The sequence below is a fragment of the Megachile rotundata genome, chromosome 15, assembly GCF_050947335.1.
Source record: "Megachile rotundata isolate GNS110a chromosome 15, iyMegRotu1, whole genome shotgun sequence".
Taxonomy (NCBI): domain Eukaryota; kingdom Metazoa; phylum Arthropoda; class Insecta; order Hymenoptera; family Megachilidae; genus Megachile; species Megachile rotundata.
This window is the reverse complement of record NC_134997.1, coordinates 7,753,581-7,767,097: the sequence shown is the minus strand read 5'-3', so window position 1 is coordinate 7,767,097 and position 13,517 is coordinate 7,753,581. Positions and strand designations below refer to the sequence as shown.

Sequence of the window (13,517 nt, the reverse complement as noted above, 5' to 3'; positions counted from 1 at the left end):
ATATTAGGTAATGGAGGCTTTTGGAATTTAGGGACCTTGAGAATTTGGGGATTTAGGGATATTGGTGTAGAGCGATTTGACCATTTGGAAATTTAGGATCATCAGAATTTGTGGATGCAGAGATGTGGAACATTAGGTAGTTGAGGATTTTGGAATTTAGGGATCTTGTAATTTGGAGACCTTGAGAATATGGAGATCTAGGAATATGGGTGTATAGAAATTTGACAATTTTGGAATTTGGGGTCATTCAAATTTGCAGATGTAGAGATATGGGGTTTTAGCTATTTGAGGATTTTGGAATTTAGGGATCTTGTAATTTGGAGACCTTGAGAATATGGGAATGTAGAGATGTAGGTGTATAGCGATTCGACGTTGTAAGAATTTAGAGGCATTTAAACTTGTGGATGTAAAGATAATGGGGCATTAGGTGTTTCATGTTTTTGTTAATTTGAGAATCTTGTAATTTGCGAACCTTGAGGATATGGGGATCTAGGAATATGGATGTATAGCAACTTGACAATAGAGAAATTTGGGGTCATTTAAATTTGATATGGGGCATCACATTGTTCAGAATTTTGGAATTTAGGCATCTTCTAGTTTGGGGACCTTGGTAACGCCGGGTTCTAGGAATATGGGTTTATTGCAATTAGATGGTGTAACAATTTGGGATCATTCAAATTTGTGGATGTAGAGATGTGGACATCAAGTTGTTCAGAATTTTGGAATTTAGGCATCTTCTAGTTTGGGGACCGTGGTAATGTGGGGATCTATGTATGTATACGGATGTATAGCGATTTAACCACATAGAAATGAGGATCGCTAAAATTTGTAGGTGCAGAAATGTAGAGGTTCAGGTACTCGGTGATCTTCGAATTTACTGATCCTGTAATTTGTGGGTTTCAAGATTTGTGGAGCTGGTGATATGGAAATCTTGGGATTTAAGAGTGTAGTAATTTGGGATTGTTCAGATTTGTGGATGTAGGGAACTTGGTGTTTAAGGTCACTGCAATTTGGGGACTTCAAAATTTGTGGTATTATCGATATTGTAATCTTTGCTTCATTTAGAACTTGTGGATGTAGTCAAATGAATTAACGAATCAATTAATCAATCAGTCAATGAGTTAGTCAGTCAGTCAGTCAGTTGATCAGGTAGTCAGTCAATGAATGAGTGAATGAATTAATCAATTAATGAGTCAGTCAGCCAGTCAATGAATAAATGAATGAATCAATCAACGAGTTAGTTAGTTAGTCAGTCAGGCAATGAGTGAATTAATCAATAAATTAATCAGTCAGCCAGTAAGTCAGTTAATCAGTCAGTCAGTCCATGAATGAATCAATCAATAAATTAATCAGTCAGTTAATGAATGAATCAATGAATCAATCAATGAGTCAGTCAGTCAGTCAGTCAGTCAACCAGTCAATGAATCAATGAATCAATCAATGAGTTAGTCAGTCAGTCAGTCAATCAATTAATCAATCAATAAATTAATCAGTCAGTCAGTCAGTCAGTCAGTCAGTTAGTCAGTTAGTCTGTTAATCGGGTAATCAGTCAATGAATGAATCAATCAATAAATTAATCAGTCAGTTAATGAATGAATGAATCAATCAATGAGTCAGTCAGTCAGTCAGTTAGTCAACCAGTCAATGAATCAATGAATCAATCAATGAGTTAGTCAGTCAGTCAGTCAATGAATCAATCAATCAATAAATTAATCATTCAGTCAGTCAGTCAGTCAATCAGGTAGTCAGTTAGTGAATGAATCAATCAATAAATTAATCAGTCAGTCATTTAATCAAGTAGTCTGATATGGAGGATTAGGTCTTTAGACCTTGAAATTTGAAGACTGAATTTTTTACCTACCATGGAAGTTTAAAAATTTGAAAGTCTAGAAAATTGGGAATCTCCGTGAACATTAGAAATTTAAAAACATAAAAATTGCAATAACAAATTTGTAAATGCAAAGACTCACACCTATGAGGATTTCAAAACATAAAGATTAGAACTGCAACAAAATTTGAGAATATAGAAAACTTGAGAATCAGGATAAACTGAAAGAGTTGAAAATTTGTAAACTGTCTGATATAAATCGCTTGACAAATTTCCGTGGAAGATCATTAATTACACAAATGATTGATGAGTCTTTAAACACCCTGACAGAGTCTGTAGCGTTTCATTTGATACCAAGTGGAAAAATACCTGTCGTTCAGAGTTCGTTGAAGTGAAGATAAATAGGTCCAGATAATACTAATCTTGGATCACATCTTATCTAATCTAAGTACTTAATCTAATCAGTTGTTCCCCTTGCGTGGCATAATATTTCCCAACAATGATCTTTTAGGAAAAGATTCTGCTTTTCAAAGGTAGTTCGGTTTAGAAATCAACTATGGAAATTTACAAATTTTCATTCAAATTTTCATTCATCCTTTTCATACCAAAGTTTGGGATATTCTGTTAAACTCTCACGTTCAATAATTTATTAACTTCTTACACGAAAATCTTTCAAAAGGCAGGTAACACCTTGACTGCCACATAAGCACTTGAAAATTTGATTAGCACTTCCATTTTTAACAAATCTTACAAACTTCTTCCTGATGATTTGTTATATTTATTAACTTCTAGTTAGTTAACGACGTGTATTTGCAGTTAGTTAAGCTAATAAATCCTGCAGAGTATAGGTGATAGATTCATATGAGAATGTTAGACTCACATATGAATGACACCTTATATGATGTCAGTGTCACCTAAAATGTTAAGCTTCTACAACTTTGCGATTTTACTCTCTGATTTTTGAAAATAATCTGTCAAACGTATGCTATTTCTTCTGAAAGTTCGTAAGTTTAATTTGGGAGGGAATGAGAAGGGTCATTAGTAGTTCTGAATGTCTAGGACCAATATGATCAAACATACCATCCATACTCAACCTATTTTGCTTCAGATCACATGTACATAACAGTCACATGTGCTGTAGAATTATTAAAAAATAATAAAAAATGGGTATTTATTTGTTGAAAACTGTTTTTGATTGTATAAACTAGCTATAAGCTTTGACTATAGTTGTGTGGAGCACAGGTTGAGTATGGATGATATAAGCTGTAGGTTAAGTCAAGTGCATGATTGAGATGTGAAGGAGGAACATGATGAGAGGATGTGCGTGATTCTGTGTATAGAATGTATACGACTCAATTCATATAAATGAGAATTATAAAAATATTTGTTATGAGATAAAAGGATTAATTAAATTGTTGTTTGTTTTCAGAACAGCAGAAACCGGAGGTGGACCGCGGGAGGAGCAAGGAGAGCGCTTCGAATAAATGACGTGAATCGAAGGAAACGGAAACGCAACGTCGCTCGCTAACTCGCAATCCCCCTTCCCTCCCTCCCCAATCACTCATTCTGACCTTTCCCATCCCTTCAGCCACGATTCACGACCCTTCGCAACCTGACCTTTGCCTTCTTTCACCTGCTTCGTCGCCTTCGACCGCCTTCTAGCGCTTATTCTCTCTCTCTTCTATCTTCCGAATTTCCATCCCTTAGCGTAGAGCTACCCCTTTATCGAGGATTCCGATCCTTAATCCTTGGTCCATCGACAAACAGACACGTACACCCAACGACCAAACAGACACGTAGAATCCACTTAATCGCTGGGTGGTCGACGCGCAGCTTTCTCAAGCTTTGCCTTCCTCCTCGCGACACTAAAGCTCGACACCGCGCGAAGATCGCACACAGGGAAGATCGGAAGAGCTGATCGGATTCGTCGAGCCTAAATCGTTGAAAGAATCGGAAATAATAGTAGGTTTGCTCGCATATATCTTCCACGGTGAGAGTATCCTTCGCCTCCTGCCGCTTCTTTACACGCTCTCTCTGCAATCCTGCTCGACCCGACGCCATCATCGATCCACCGGTGACAGAAACGAAAAAAGATCCACGCAAAGAAGCTCTCTTTCTCTCTCTCTCTCTATTTCGACACGCGTGTTGTTTGTTGTTCGATCGTTCGGAAACGGCTCGGGTGTGGCCCGGTGTGTGGAGTTCATCACGAGGATAGAAAGAACGGTGTTCGGCCAATTTTTGTTCGGCATTCGATTATTTTTAGTTTCCGTTCGGTTCGGCTGATCGCGACCGGTTCGATACACGGTGTTCCTCGATAATTGCTAATCGCAACAACGAATATAGTTAGGCGGATCGACGGGAGGATAAATAAAACACGGTTAGTTTTCGATCGCGATATTAATACGCCGCGCGTGATTTTTCGCTACGTACGAGGAAGACACGGAGAAAGGCCACTTTGCCGAAAGGACGCGTTCATGGAACAATAAACAGATTATTCAGAAAGGTATACTTATTTCATTATTATTATTACTTATCTGCTCGGGGCACTCCACTAAATTTACAGATTTCACATTTCTTATTTACAATTATAATAATTATTTAAACTGTTGTTAAATGTTATACTTATTTTAACCTTCAACCTGATAATCATTGATAAGCTAACTTATTTTTATAATTTGGTTTCAATTTATCAAAATGTATGTCAATCTCCATTATTTCAGTCACTGAATCAATCAATCAATAGATCAATCAGTCAGTACGTCTGTCAATGAATTAATGAATCAATTAATCAATCAATTAATCAATGAGTCAGTCGGTCAATGAATGAATCAATCAATCAATAAATCAATAAGTTATTCAGTCAGTCAGTAAATGAATGAATTAATCAATCAATGAGTTAGTCAGTCAGTCAGTCAATGAATCAATCAATCAATAAATTAATCAGACAGTTAGTCAGTCAGTCGGTCAATGAATGAATGAATCAATAAATTAATCAGTCAGTCGGTTAATCAAGTAATCAGTCAATGAATGAATGAATCAATCAATCAGTCAATGAATGAATGAATCAATCAATCAATGAGTTAGTCAGTCAGTCAGTCAATCAATGAATCAATCAATAAATTAATTATACAGTCAGTCAGTCAGTCAGTTAATCAAGTACTTAGTTAATGAATCAATCAATCAATAAATTAAACAGTCAGTCAGTTAATCAGGTAGTCAATCAATGAATCAATGAGTCATTCAGTCGGTCAGTCAATTAGGTAGTCAGTCATGGATGAATGAATGAATGAATGAATGAATCAATCAATCAATCAATTAGTGAATGAGTTACTCAGTCAGTTAGTGAGTCAATGCATGCATGGATGAATGTGTCAATCAACCAATCAGCCAGTTATCAAAGAATGAATGTATCAATCAGTCAGTTAGTCAATAAATGCATGAATAAATAAATCAATAAAGCAGTTAATAAATCAGTCAATTAGTCAGTCAATCAATTAGTTAATCAATCAGTCAGTCAATCAATCAGTTAATCAATCAATCAATCAATCAGTCAATCAATCAATCAGTCAGTCAATCAATCAGTTAATCAATCAGTCTATCAATCAATCAATCAATCAATCAGTCAATCAATCAGCCAGTCAATCAATCAATCAGTCAGTCAGTCAATCAATCAGTCAGTCAATCAATCAATGAGTCGATCAACCAATCAATCAATCAAAGACTTCGAATTTTTCAAACATCCCACGAGTGTCCCATAGCAGACAAACCTGTTGTACTTCGAATTAAGCTAACAAAAAGTATGTTTTGATAAATTTAGTGAACGCGAAGAAACGAGGCAAGGCGCAGTGCTCGGAGAAGAGAAGATCGTCGTGCGAAGAGGATAAATTAAAGTCGGTATAGAAAGCCGGATTTTGTGTAGCCCTAGTAAGGAGGAGTTCCCCGTTGGTCTTCCAGGAGTTGGAAGTATGGCAATGGTCAACATGAATAACCTACTGAACGGCAAGGACTCCCGATGGCTGCAGCTTGAGGTTTGCAGGGAGTTTCAACGCAACAAGTGTACTAGGCCTGACACGGAGTGCAAATTCGCTCATCCGCCGGCTAACGTCGAGGTGCAGAATGGACGGGTCACTGCTTGCTACGACAGTATTAAGGTAATTACACCTTCTTTATTAATTGGGATCAAGGTGCCTAATATGAGGACCTCTTCTAACGGAGGATCTCCGTTATGGAGACTTTAATCCATTGTGTTCGAAAAATCGCTCACTGATTTATCATTAGAAGTATAATGATTAGTAAACGATATGTTAATTAATTTATCTTGATGAAAATCGACATATTTCAAGATAAAATTAAATTTAAATATGACTAATTGCAAATTTAAATTTGGTTATGTTGAGGAGAAGCTGGTATATGTATTTTATGAGGAGTACAAAGAATTAGTTTCAGAAACAGGGAAACTAGTTGTCGTGGGAAGATACGTGTTTTTATCTGAATATTTGTGTAACTTTTATTTTTAATTTTTTAAGAAGAAACTTAAAAAGAAATATTTATTGCATTCGTAGTAAAAGAATACATATTTTATTAAAAGAAAGAGTGCATATTTTACCAAAAGAAAGAGTATATATTATGATATATCAAATTTAAATGAAAATGGCAATCAAGGTTTAATAAAAGTTGTAAAGTCTTAATCAGAGTCTAACAAAATTGGCTAATGGAGAATTTTTAATATGTCTCATATTAGGCTACTTTACCCTGTACAATATTTATTAATTTTTATTCGAACACGAATTTAAGTGTACGTCTTATCAAAGAGTAATTTGATAAAATCGAGCGACAGTCAACCAATACAAGAATGAAATTTTTATAAAATTGTCTGAACTTCAACCTAACCATCATTAAAAAATAACACTGCGAGGAAATAAAAATACAAAACATAGTTGAAATTTTTATAAAACATAGAATGAAATTTTTGTCTCTAAGAATTTGTAAATTCGCCGAATATATTAATTAATATTTCAACAATACGAAGCATATTAATCATTGATTGCTTCAATGAAAACGATCATACGCGTGGTACATTAAAATTAGAATTATTAAGGAAATGAATGTTTAATTATTGATACTGACGGTTATGAGAATTCTCTCCATATTTCCCATTCGTAATTGCTTGATTCCATGGCAATCAACGTGTTAATAGATTATTCGATGCGGCTGGTTATTGACTGAAAATCCACTAATAGACCTTTCATCGTTAATAATTGATTTATTATTCGATCGAATTATTTAAATTTACACGTACTACGGCGACAGCTACTCTTGATCACAAAAATATTTCACCATTTTATTCGTACAGAATTAAAACAAACAGCAATTTTTATCTTCTGTTCAATCTATTTTGATTTATCAATTTTTTTTGTTACACAACTTTTGTGAAATTAAAATCTTATTACACTACTTTCCTAAATATAAAATCTTGAATCATGGCACAATTTTAGTATATTAAAATACTGTTTAAATTACGTACTAATTTAGGTTCCTATACTATTTAAAATGTTATTTAAAACACGAGGTTGTAACATAAAATTTAATTTGAAACACAAGTTTTCAAAAAAATTTAATTTAAAACACAAGGTTGTAAAAAAATTTGATTTAATACACAAAATTGTAACAAAATTTAATTTAAAATACAAGGTTTATTAATGACGAATCTTGCTATTTATTTGACATCCATAAAACTGTGCATGCTTAAAAATACATATGTGTACATATGTGTAAAAGTACACGTGTATAAAATTTACTAAACGAGTCTTCAAGGGGTGTATAACATCAAATGTCTTCCGTCGAAGTTCATCAAAGGTTAACAATCCCAAGACGTACAATAAAAACGTTTCTTGCATAAAGTATTTTCTGAGTTAAGCAGAAATGCCTGACAAATCGCGTAGACAGTCAGGCCTGAGCAGCCCGTACGCATGATTAAACGAAAGAACGCGAAAAAAGGCGTAAAATAGGCAGGGTTCGAATGTCTCTCCCTGTAGGAGATATTGAACTGGAAAATTGAATTTGCAGTTATTAATTGCGACAATTACTCAGCGCGTCAAGGGGAGATGAAAAACTATTTGGCGAGTTTGATGAATCAGGCAGGGGGACATTACGTTTAAAATTGGAAAACCTTCTTGCTAATAAGTCTAAGAGTTTGCGAAGCTTTTATTCAGTTAATTAGACGAAGGGACAATTGTCTAGATCAGTCTCGATTCAGGGTTAATTTGTCTGCTTTCAACTTTTTACGTCTGAATTGGAGAGACTTTTATCGCTCTTTATTGCATTCTGTAGTTAAGTGAATAAAATTGAGAAATTAAATTAAATTGTGATATTCGATGTGTTGTATTTCGGTGGAAGGTGTTGAGGTACTGTTTGTGATTTTAAATTTCGCGTGGGAGTCGCTGTACGATCTGCGCATGCGCTACACTCTGCGCTACACTCTGCGCATGCGCTACACTCTGTGTTACATTCTGCGCATGCGCTACACTCTGCGCTATACATCACACATGCGCTACACTGCGCTACACATCACGCATGCGCTACACTCTGCGCTACACATCACGCATGCGCTACACTCTGCGCATGCGCATACGCTCTCTCCATGAACTCCACACAATTTCAAATTCTTATTACTATTTCTGCTTCCAAATCGATTCCTACAATTGAATAATGAAATCTTACACACTATAAATACATAATTTTATTCTTCCACAATAGAAAAACATATTAAAACTCATATTAAGTGCGTTTTAACCACCCTGATAGTAAGCTATAAAAGTTTAATTTCTATAGAATATCGTCTTTATATCTCTCATTCGTCATGAATAAAGTATTTTAAATACGCTAGGAATACATAGACGAAAGGCAGTAAAATTGAAAGAAAATTTGAAAACGATACAAGTCTCGTAACGACACGTAAGCCTGCGGTGGTCATCCGGGTATGCAAACACGTGAATCAGTAATAAAATTCGAACGAGACGGCTGTTAGCGTTATCCAACATGGTGGGACGTATGTAGGTGGCGCGAACCAATATTACCCCGAAGAAATATTAGCAATAAACCATCGCACGACTGTAGGGATGGCATCCCGACTACTTCTATAGAGTCTGGCTCGTTTCGTGTGCCGTTTAGGTGGCAGAACTGCGGCTCTCCTTACGCTTCACCGATGAAATAAAGGCTCATTTTTCGAGCCGGGGAATAAAAGGGGCCGGCAGACATTGCCGTTTCGTACGTCTACCATTCGCATTTAATGCTAGAGAAGTATCGTACGGGTAAGAGGTAGATTAATTTGCCGGTGGAAAGGAAATTGTTGGCCGAAAATCGAGGTTATTCTCTCGTGTGCTGTCCAGAGAATCGCTGGAGGGGCTTCATGATGCGTAAGTAACGATCCCTTTTACGTGTACATTATTCTGTGCAACCGGTAATTCGCGTGTCTGTACGTGTTAGCCTCTTTATTTTCATCTCCCCGTGATTCATCTCGGGAAAATCCTTCTTCTGTGCGGGGGAAAATGGAGAAGTTTTTATAGAGTTCGTATAAATTCTTGTTTTCATCTCTCCAGATGGGTCTTATGGTGGTATACGGGCCGTTAAGGGTATATACAGTTCCTAGAAATTGAGTTATAGGAGTTATAATTCAAGTACATTCTTAGAAACTTTACACAGTATTTTAGATATTTTTTGGAAATTTTTTTATTAATTTTATGAGGTCATAACAATAATTTTGCGGTTTAAGAGTGGAAGGTTATGTTTTGATATAGTTTATGGTGCTTAGGTACAATTCATTTTATCATATTTATATTACCTCGGTTTGTATAATTATTGATAGAGGCGAATATAAGGTTTGGAAAATACAATCTGTGTAAAATGCGCATCGTTGAAAGTGCAACGCAAGGGAATTACAACGCGTGGATATACGGTGCGTTGAAGTAGAACGCGTGAAAATACTACGCGTGGAGATAGAACGCGTGTAAAATGTTGCGCGAGGAAATTGCAGCGCGTGGAAATACGATATGTGGAAATAGAACGTGAGGGATATAGAATGCGTGGAAATACAGCACGTGGAGATATAACGCGTGGAACTACAATGCGTGGTAAATGCAACGAGAGGGAAATACAGTGCGTGGAAATACGGTGCGTGAAAATGGAACGCGTGGAAAATGCTGCGCGAGGAAATTACAGCGTGTGGAAATAGAACGCGAGAAAAATTGAATGCGTGGAAATACAGCGCGTGAATATAGAACGCGTGGAATAACAGTGCGTGGAAAATGCAGCGCGAGGGAATTACAGCGCGTGGAAATACGACGCGTGGAAGTGGAACGCGAGGGAAATAGAATGCGTAGAAATGCAGCGCGTGGAACGACAACGCGTGGTAAATGCAACGAGAGGGAAATACAGCGCGTAGAAATACGGTGTGTGAAAGTAGAACGCGTGGAAGTATAGCGCGTGGAGATAGAATGCGTGGAAATACTGTGCGTGAATATAGAACGCGTGGAATTACAGTGCGTGGAAAATGCAGCGCGAGGAAATTACAGCGCGTGGAAATACGACGCGTGTAAATGGAACGCGAGGGAAATAGAATGCGTGAAAATACAGCGCGTGGAGATAGAACGCGTGCAATTACAATGCGTGCAAAATGCAACGTGAGGGAATTACAGCGTATGGAAATACGGTGTGTGGAAATAGAACGCGTAGAAATACAGCGCGTGGAGACAGAACGCGTGGAAAAGGCTGCGCGAGGAAATTGCAGCGCGTGAAAATACAGCGTGTGGAATTACAACGCAAGGAAATCACGGCACGTAGAAATAGAACGCATGGAAATGCAACGCATCAAAAATAGAACTTATAAAAAATACCACTCGTAAAAAATAAAACATATAAAAAACACAAATTGTAAAAAATATAACCCATAAGAAACCTGTAAAAAATACATCTTGTGGCACAGTAAACGTACAGTAAAACACATACGATTTTAACGTAGCTAGTACACGGCCATATAACGCGTGACCCTATTGCACCCAAAAATCCTAGGCACACCACCGTTTCACGGTAATCGCTATTATACCGTTTCATTGAAATGGTGAAACGTGCAACCACGTCGATAGGTGATTGAATAAGAGCTCTCGATGCAGATGGGTTAAATCAATTTGCAATTAACACAGTACCGGTCGTCGGAGTTAATTAAAAATGGCGCTCTGGAAAGATGTAAGGCGCGGTTAGATTATAAACGGTTGTAAAACGGGGGTTCGTTCGTCTCGTGGTTAAAATTCGTACGTTCGATTCCAATTAGGCCGATTGGATGGGAGGTCTGGATATTAAAGTAGACCCTCGGTTTAATCGACGTCGTTCACTGCTCTGTTTTATTGGATATATACAGGATGACACACTATATGACACGGTATTGATATTACAGGATCGAGTAATTAAAACTGAAATAAGATTTCGAACGAGGGACTATTATATCGTGATCTTTTATATCTGACGCAACAAAAAATTCGATGATCCGTGTGTTTGGTTATTGTTGTTCAAGTGGAAGTTATTGCTCGTTCGACAGACGATAATTATCAATTTTCAGATTTCTGGGAAATTACTTTCTGGGAAAGGGAATGTTAACGAGGGCTTTTAATTGGAACAAATCAAAGAAGGATTGTTTCAAGCTACTCTCGTTTTATGTAGCCATATTACTTTTTTTGTGCACACATGTCGTTAATAAACATACCTTCATAATTGTACCGAGATGCTTTTAATAACGAATTTAATTGTCAATAAAATACAAACCAGCGTTTATTGTATTATTTACCGACCAATCTATAACCTCACACTTTAACAGAGCTGAACTACTGTACGTCCCACAAGAAGTCTCTCGGAACAGTATAGCGATACAGTAGACATTTTGCGTGTTTAATCGTACTCCCTAGTTTTATAGTAGTCTCACACATAGCTGTGGCAAGTTTGATTAAAAATTCATAAAAATTTGACGAATCCCTTCCGGAGGACTTCTCGTCGCGCGCACGATACACCACCCCCCTACAAATTAAGGAGAATATGACTCGTCTGCCTTTCGATCGTTGAATTTCTTTCGAAACGTCGGACGATGGCTCTTATTCATCCGGTCGTTATCGATTCCAATTACCTTAAAACTTTCAATTAATTTGACTGTCAGGCGTTTTACGCGTCACGGAACGACATCGGATGCCAGCCATTTCTCGGTCGCAGATGTCGCGGGTACAGTCAAGAGGGAAACTGGCTTCACTATGAAAAACATGGTAAATGTGGGGGAAAAGAATATCTCATTTCTTGTTTTCGAGCTATTTTTACAAATTTCAAATTTTAGAAATAAGTTTCGAGAGATGTAGTATAGAAACTTCGGGATTTAGGGTTTTGGGAATGTAGAGATATAGGGATATATAGGGATTTTGGGACTTATAGGGATTTTGAGATATATAGGGATTTTGGGATGTATAGGGATTTTGGGATATTTAGGGATTTTGGGATGTATAGGGATTTTGGGATATATAGGGATTTTGGGATGTATAGGGATTTTGGGATGTATAGGGATTTTGGGATGTATAGGGATTTTGGGATGTATAGGGATTTTGGGATGTAGGGATTTTGGGATATGGAGATTTTAAGATATATAGGGAATACTGTATATAGGAATTTTGGGATGTAGGGATTTTGGAATATAGAGATTTTAGGATATAGGGAATTTTTTATAGGGGGTTTTGGGGTTAGGGAATTTTGGGTATATGAAGTATGGGATATAGGGAATTTTGGGTATATGAAGTATGGGATATAGGGAATTTTGGGAATATGGAGTTTGGGATATAGGGAATTTTGTATATGGAGACTTTGGAATATAGGGAATTTTGGGAATATGAATTTTGAGATATAGGCAATTTTTTGTAGGGGGTTTTGGAGTATAGGGAAGTTTGGATATATGGATTGTGGAATATAGGGAATTTTTTATATGGGGATTTTGGATATAGGAAATTTGAATTATATAAATTTTAGGGTTATAGGAATTTTTGATTTTACGAATCTTGCAGTGTAGTATTTGAAACCTAGTAGTGTAGGAATAAATCTACGGATTTACTAGTCTGTAAATAAGCTATCTAGGAATTTAATAGTCTAGAAATATGACATCTAGAGACTTGAAAATAGTAAAATTTTTAAATTTAGAAATGTAGGAATCTGAGGTCCTTTCAAAAGTATGTCTCTACATTTACAAATTTGGAAACTAGAAAATTTGAAAATTTACTAATCTAGAAATATGGAAATTTGACAATTGTTAAACTAGTAAATTTTTGTATATAAACCTGAAAATTTGGAAGGTTTAGAAAGGGAAAAATTGTGGAGTTTCCATAGACGTCCGCGTCCAAAGGAAGCGACCGTTGCAGTCGAGTGTACCCCGCTCGAAAACTCGGTTGCCATTGCTCCTGTTTTATCGGTCCGTCATGCCCCGTCGACGATTGAACTTTCTTTCTTCTTTTGTCACTCGTATCCGCTCTCTCTGTACCCCTTTCCCCACCGCGTGAATGCTTTTTTTTTTATTTGTTCGATCGCTTTCCAATTCGCGCGCGTCCACTACGCGGAACGATAAAGCTTCGTGCTCGCTTGAACCGATGCGCTCGGTGAAATTTGTGAGCTTGAC

The 13,517-nt window shown here is 36.8% G+C and overlaps 1 protein-coding gene across 27 annotated transcripts in view; it reads left to right on the top strand.

The window, feature by feature from the left end:
- The window catches only part of LOC100878152 (protein muscleblind), a 491,425-nt gene that overhangs the window by 25,958 nt on the left and 451,950 nt on the right, over positions 1-13,517 (top strand). For 23 of the 27 annotated variants that reach the window (XR_013040693.1, XM_076540516.1, XM_076540518.1 and 20 more), the window contains exons 2-3: positions 3,258-4,331; positions 5,646-5,979. Coding sequence is in view for 26 of the 27 variants with exons in the window: in XM_076540516.1 (XP_076396631.1) it covers positions 5,794-5,979 (186 nt within the window). In the remaining variant the exon portion in view is untranslated. Of the gene's footprint in view, positions 1-3,257; positions 4,332-5,645; positions 5,980-11,276; positions 12,257-13,517 lie in introns of those variants that run through there. The other 4 variants (XM_076540503.1, XM_076540505.1, XM_076540501.1 and 1 more) reach the window with 3 other exon arrangements.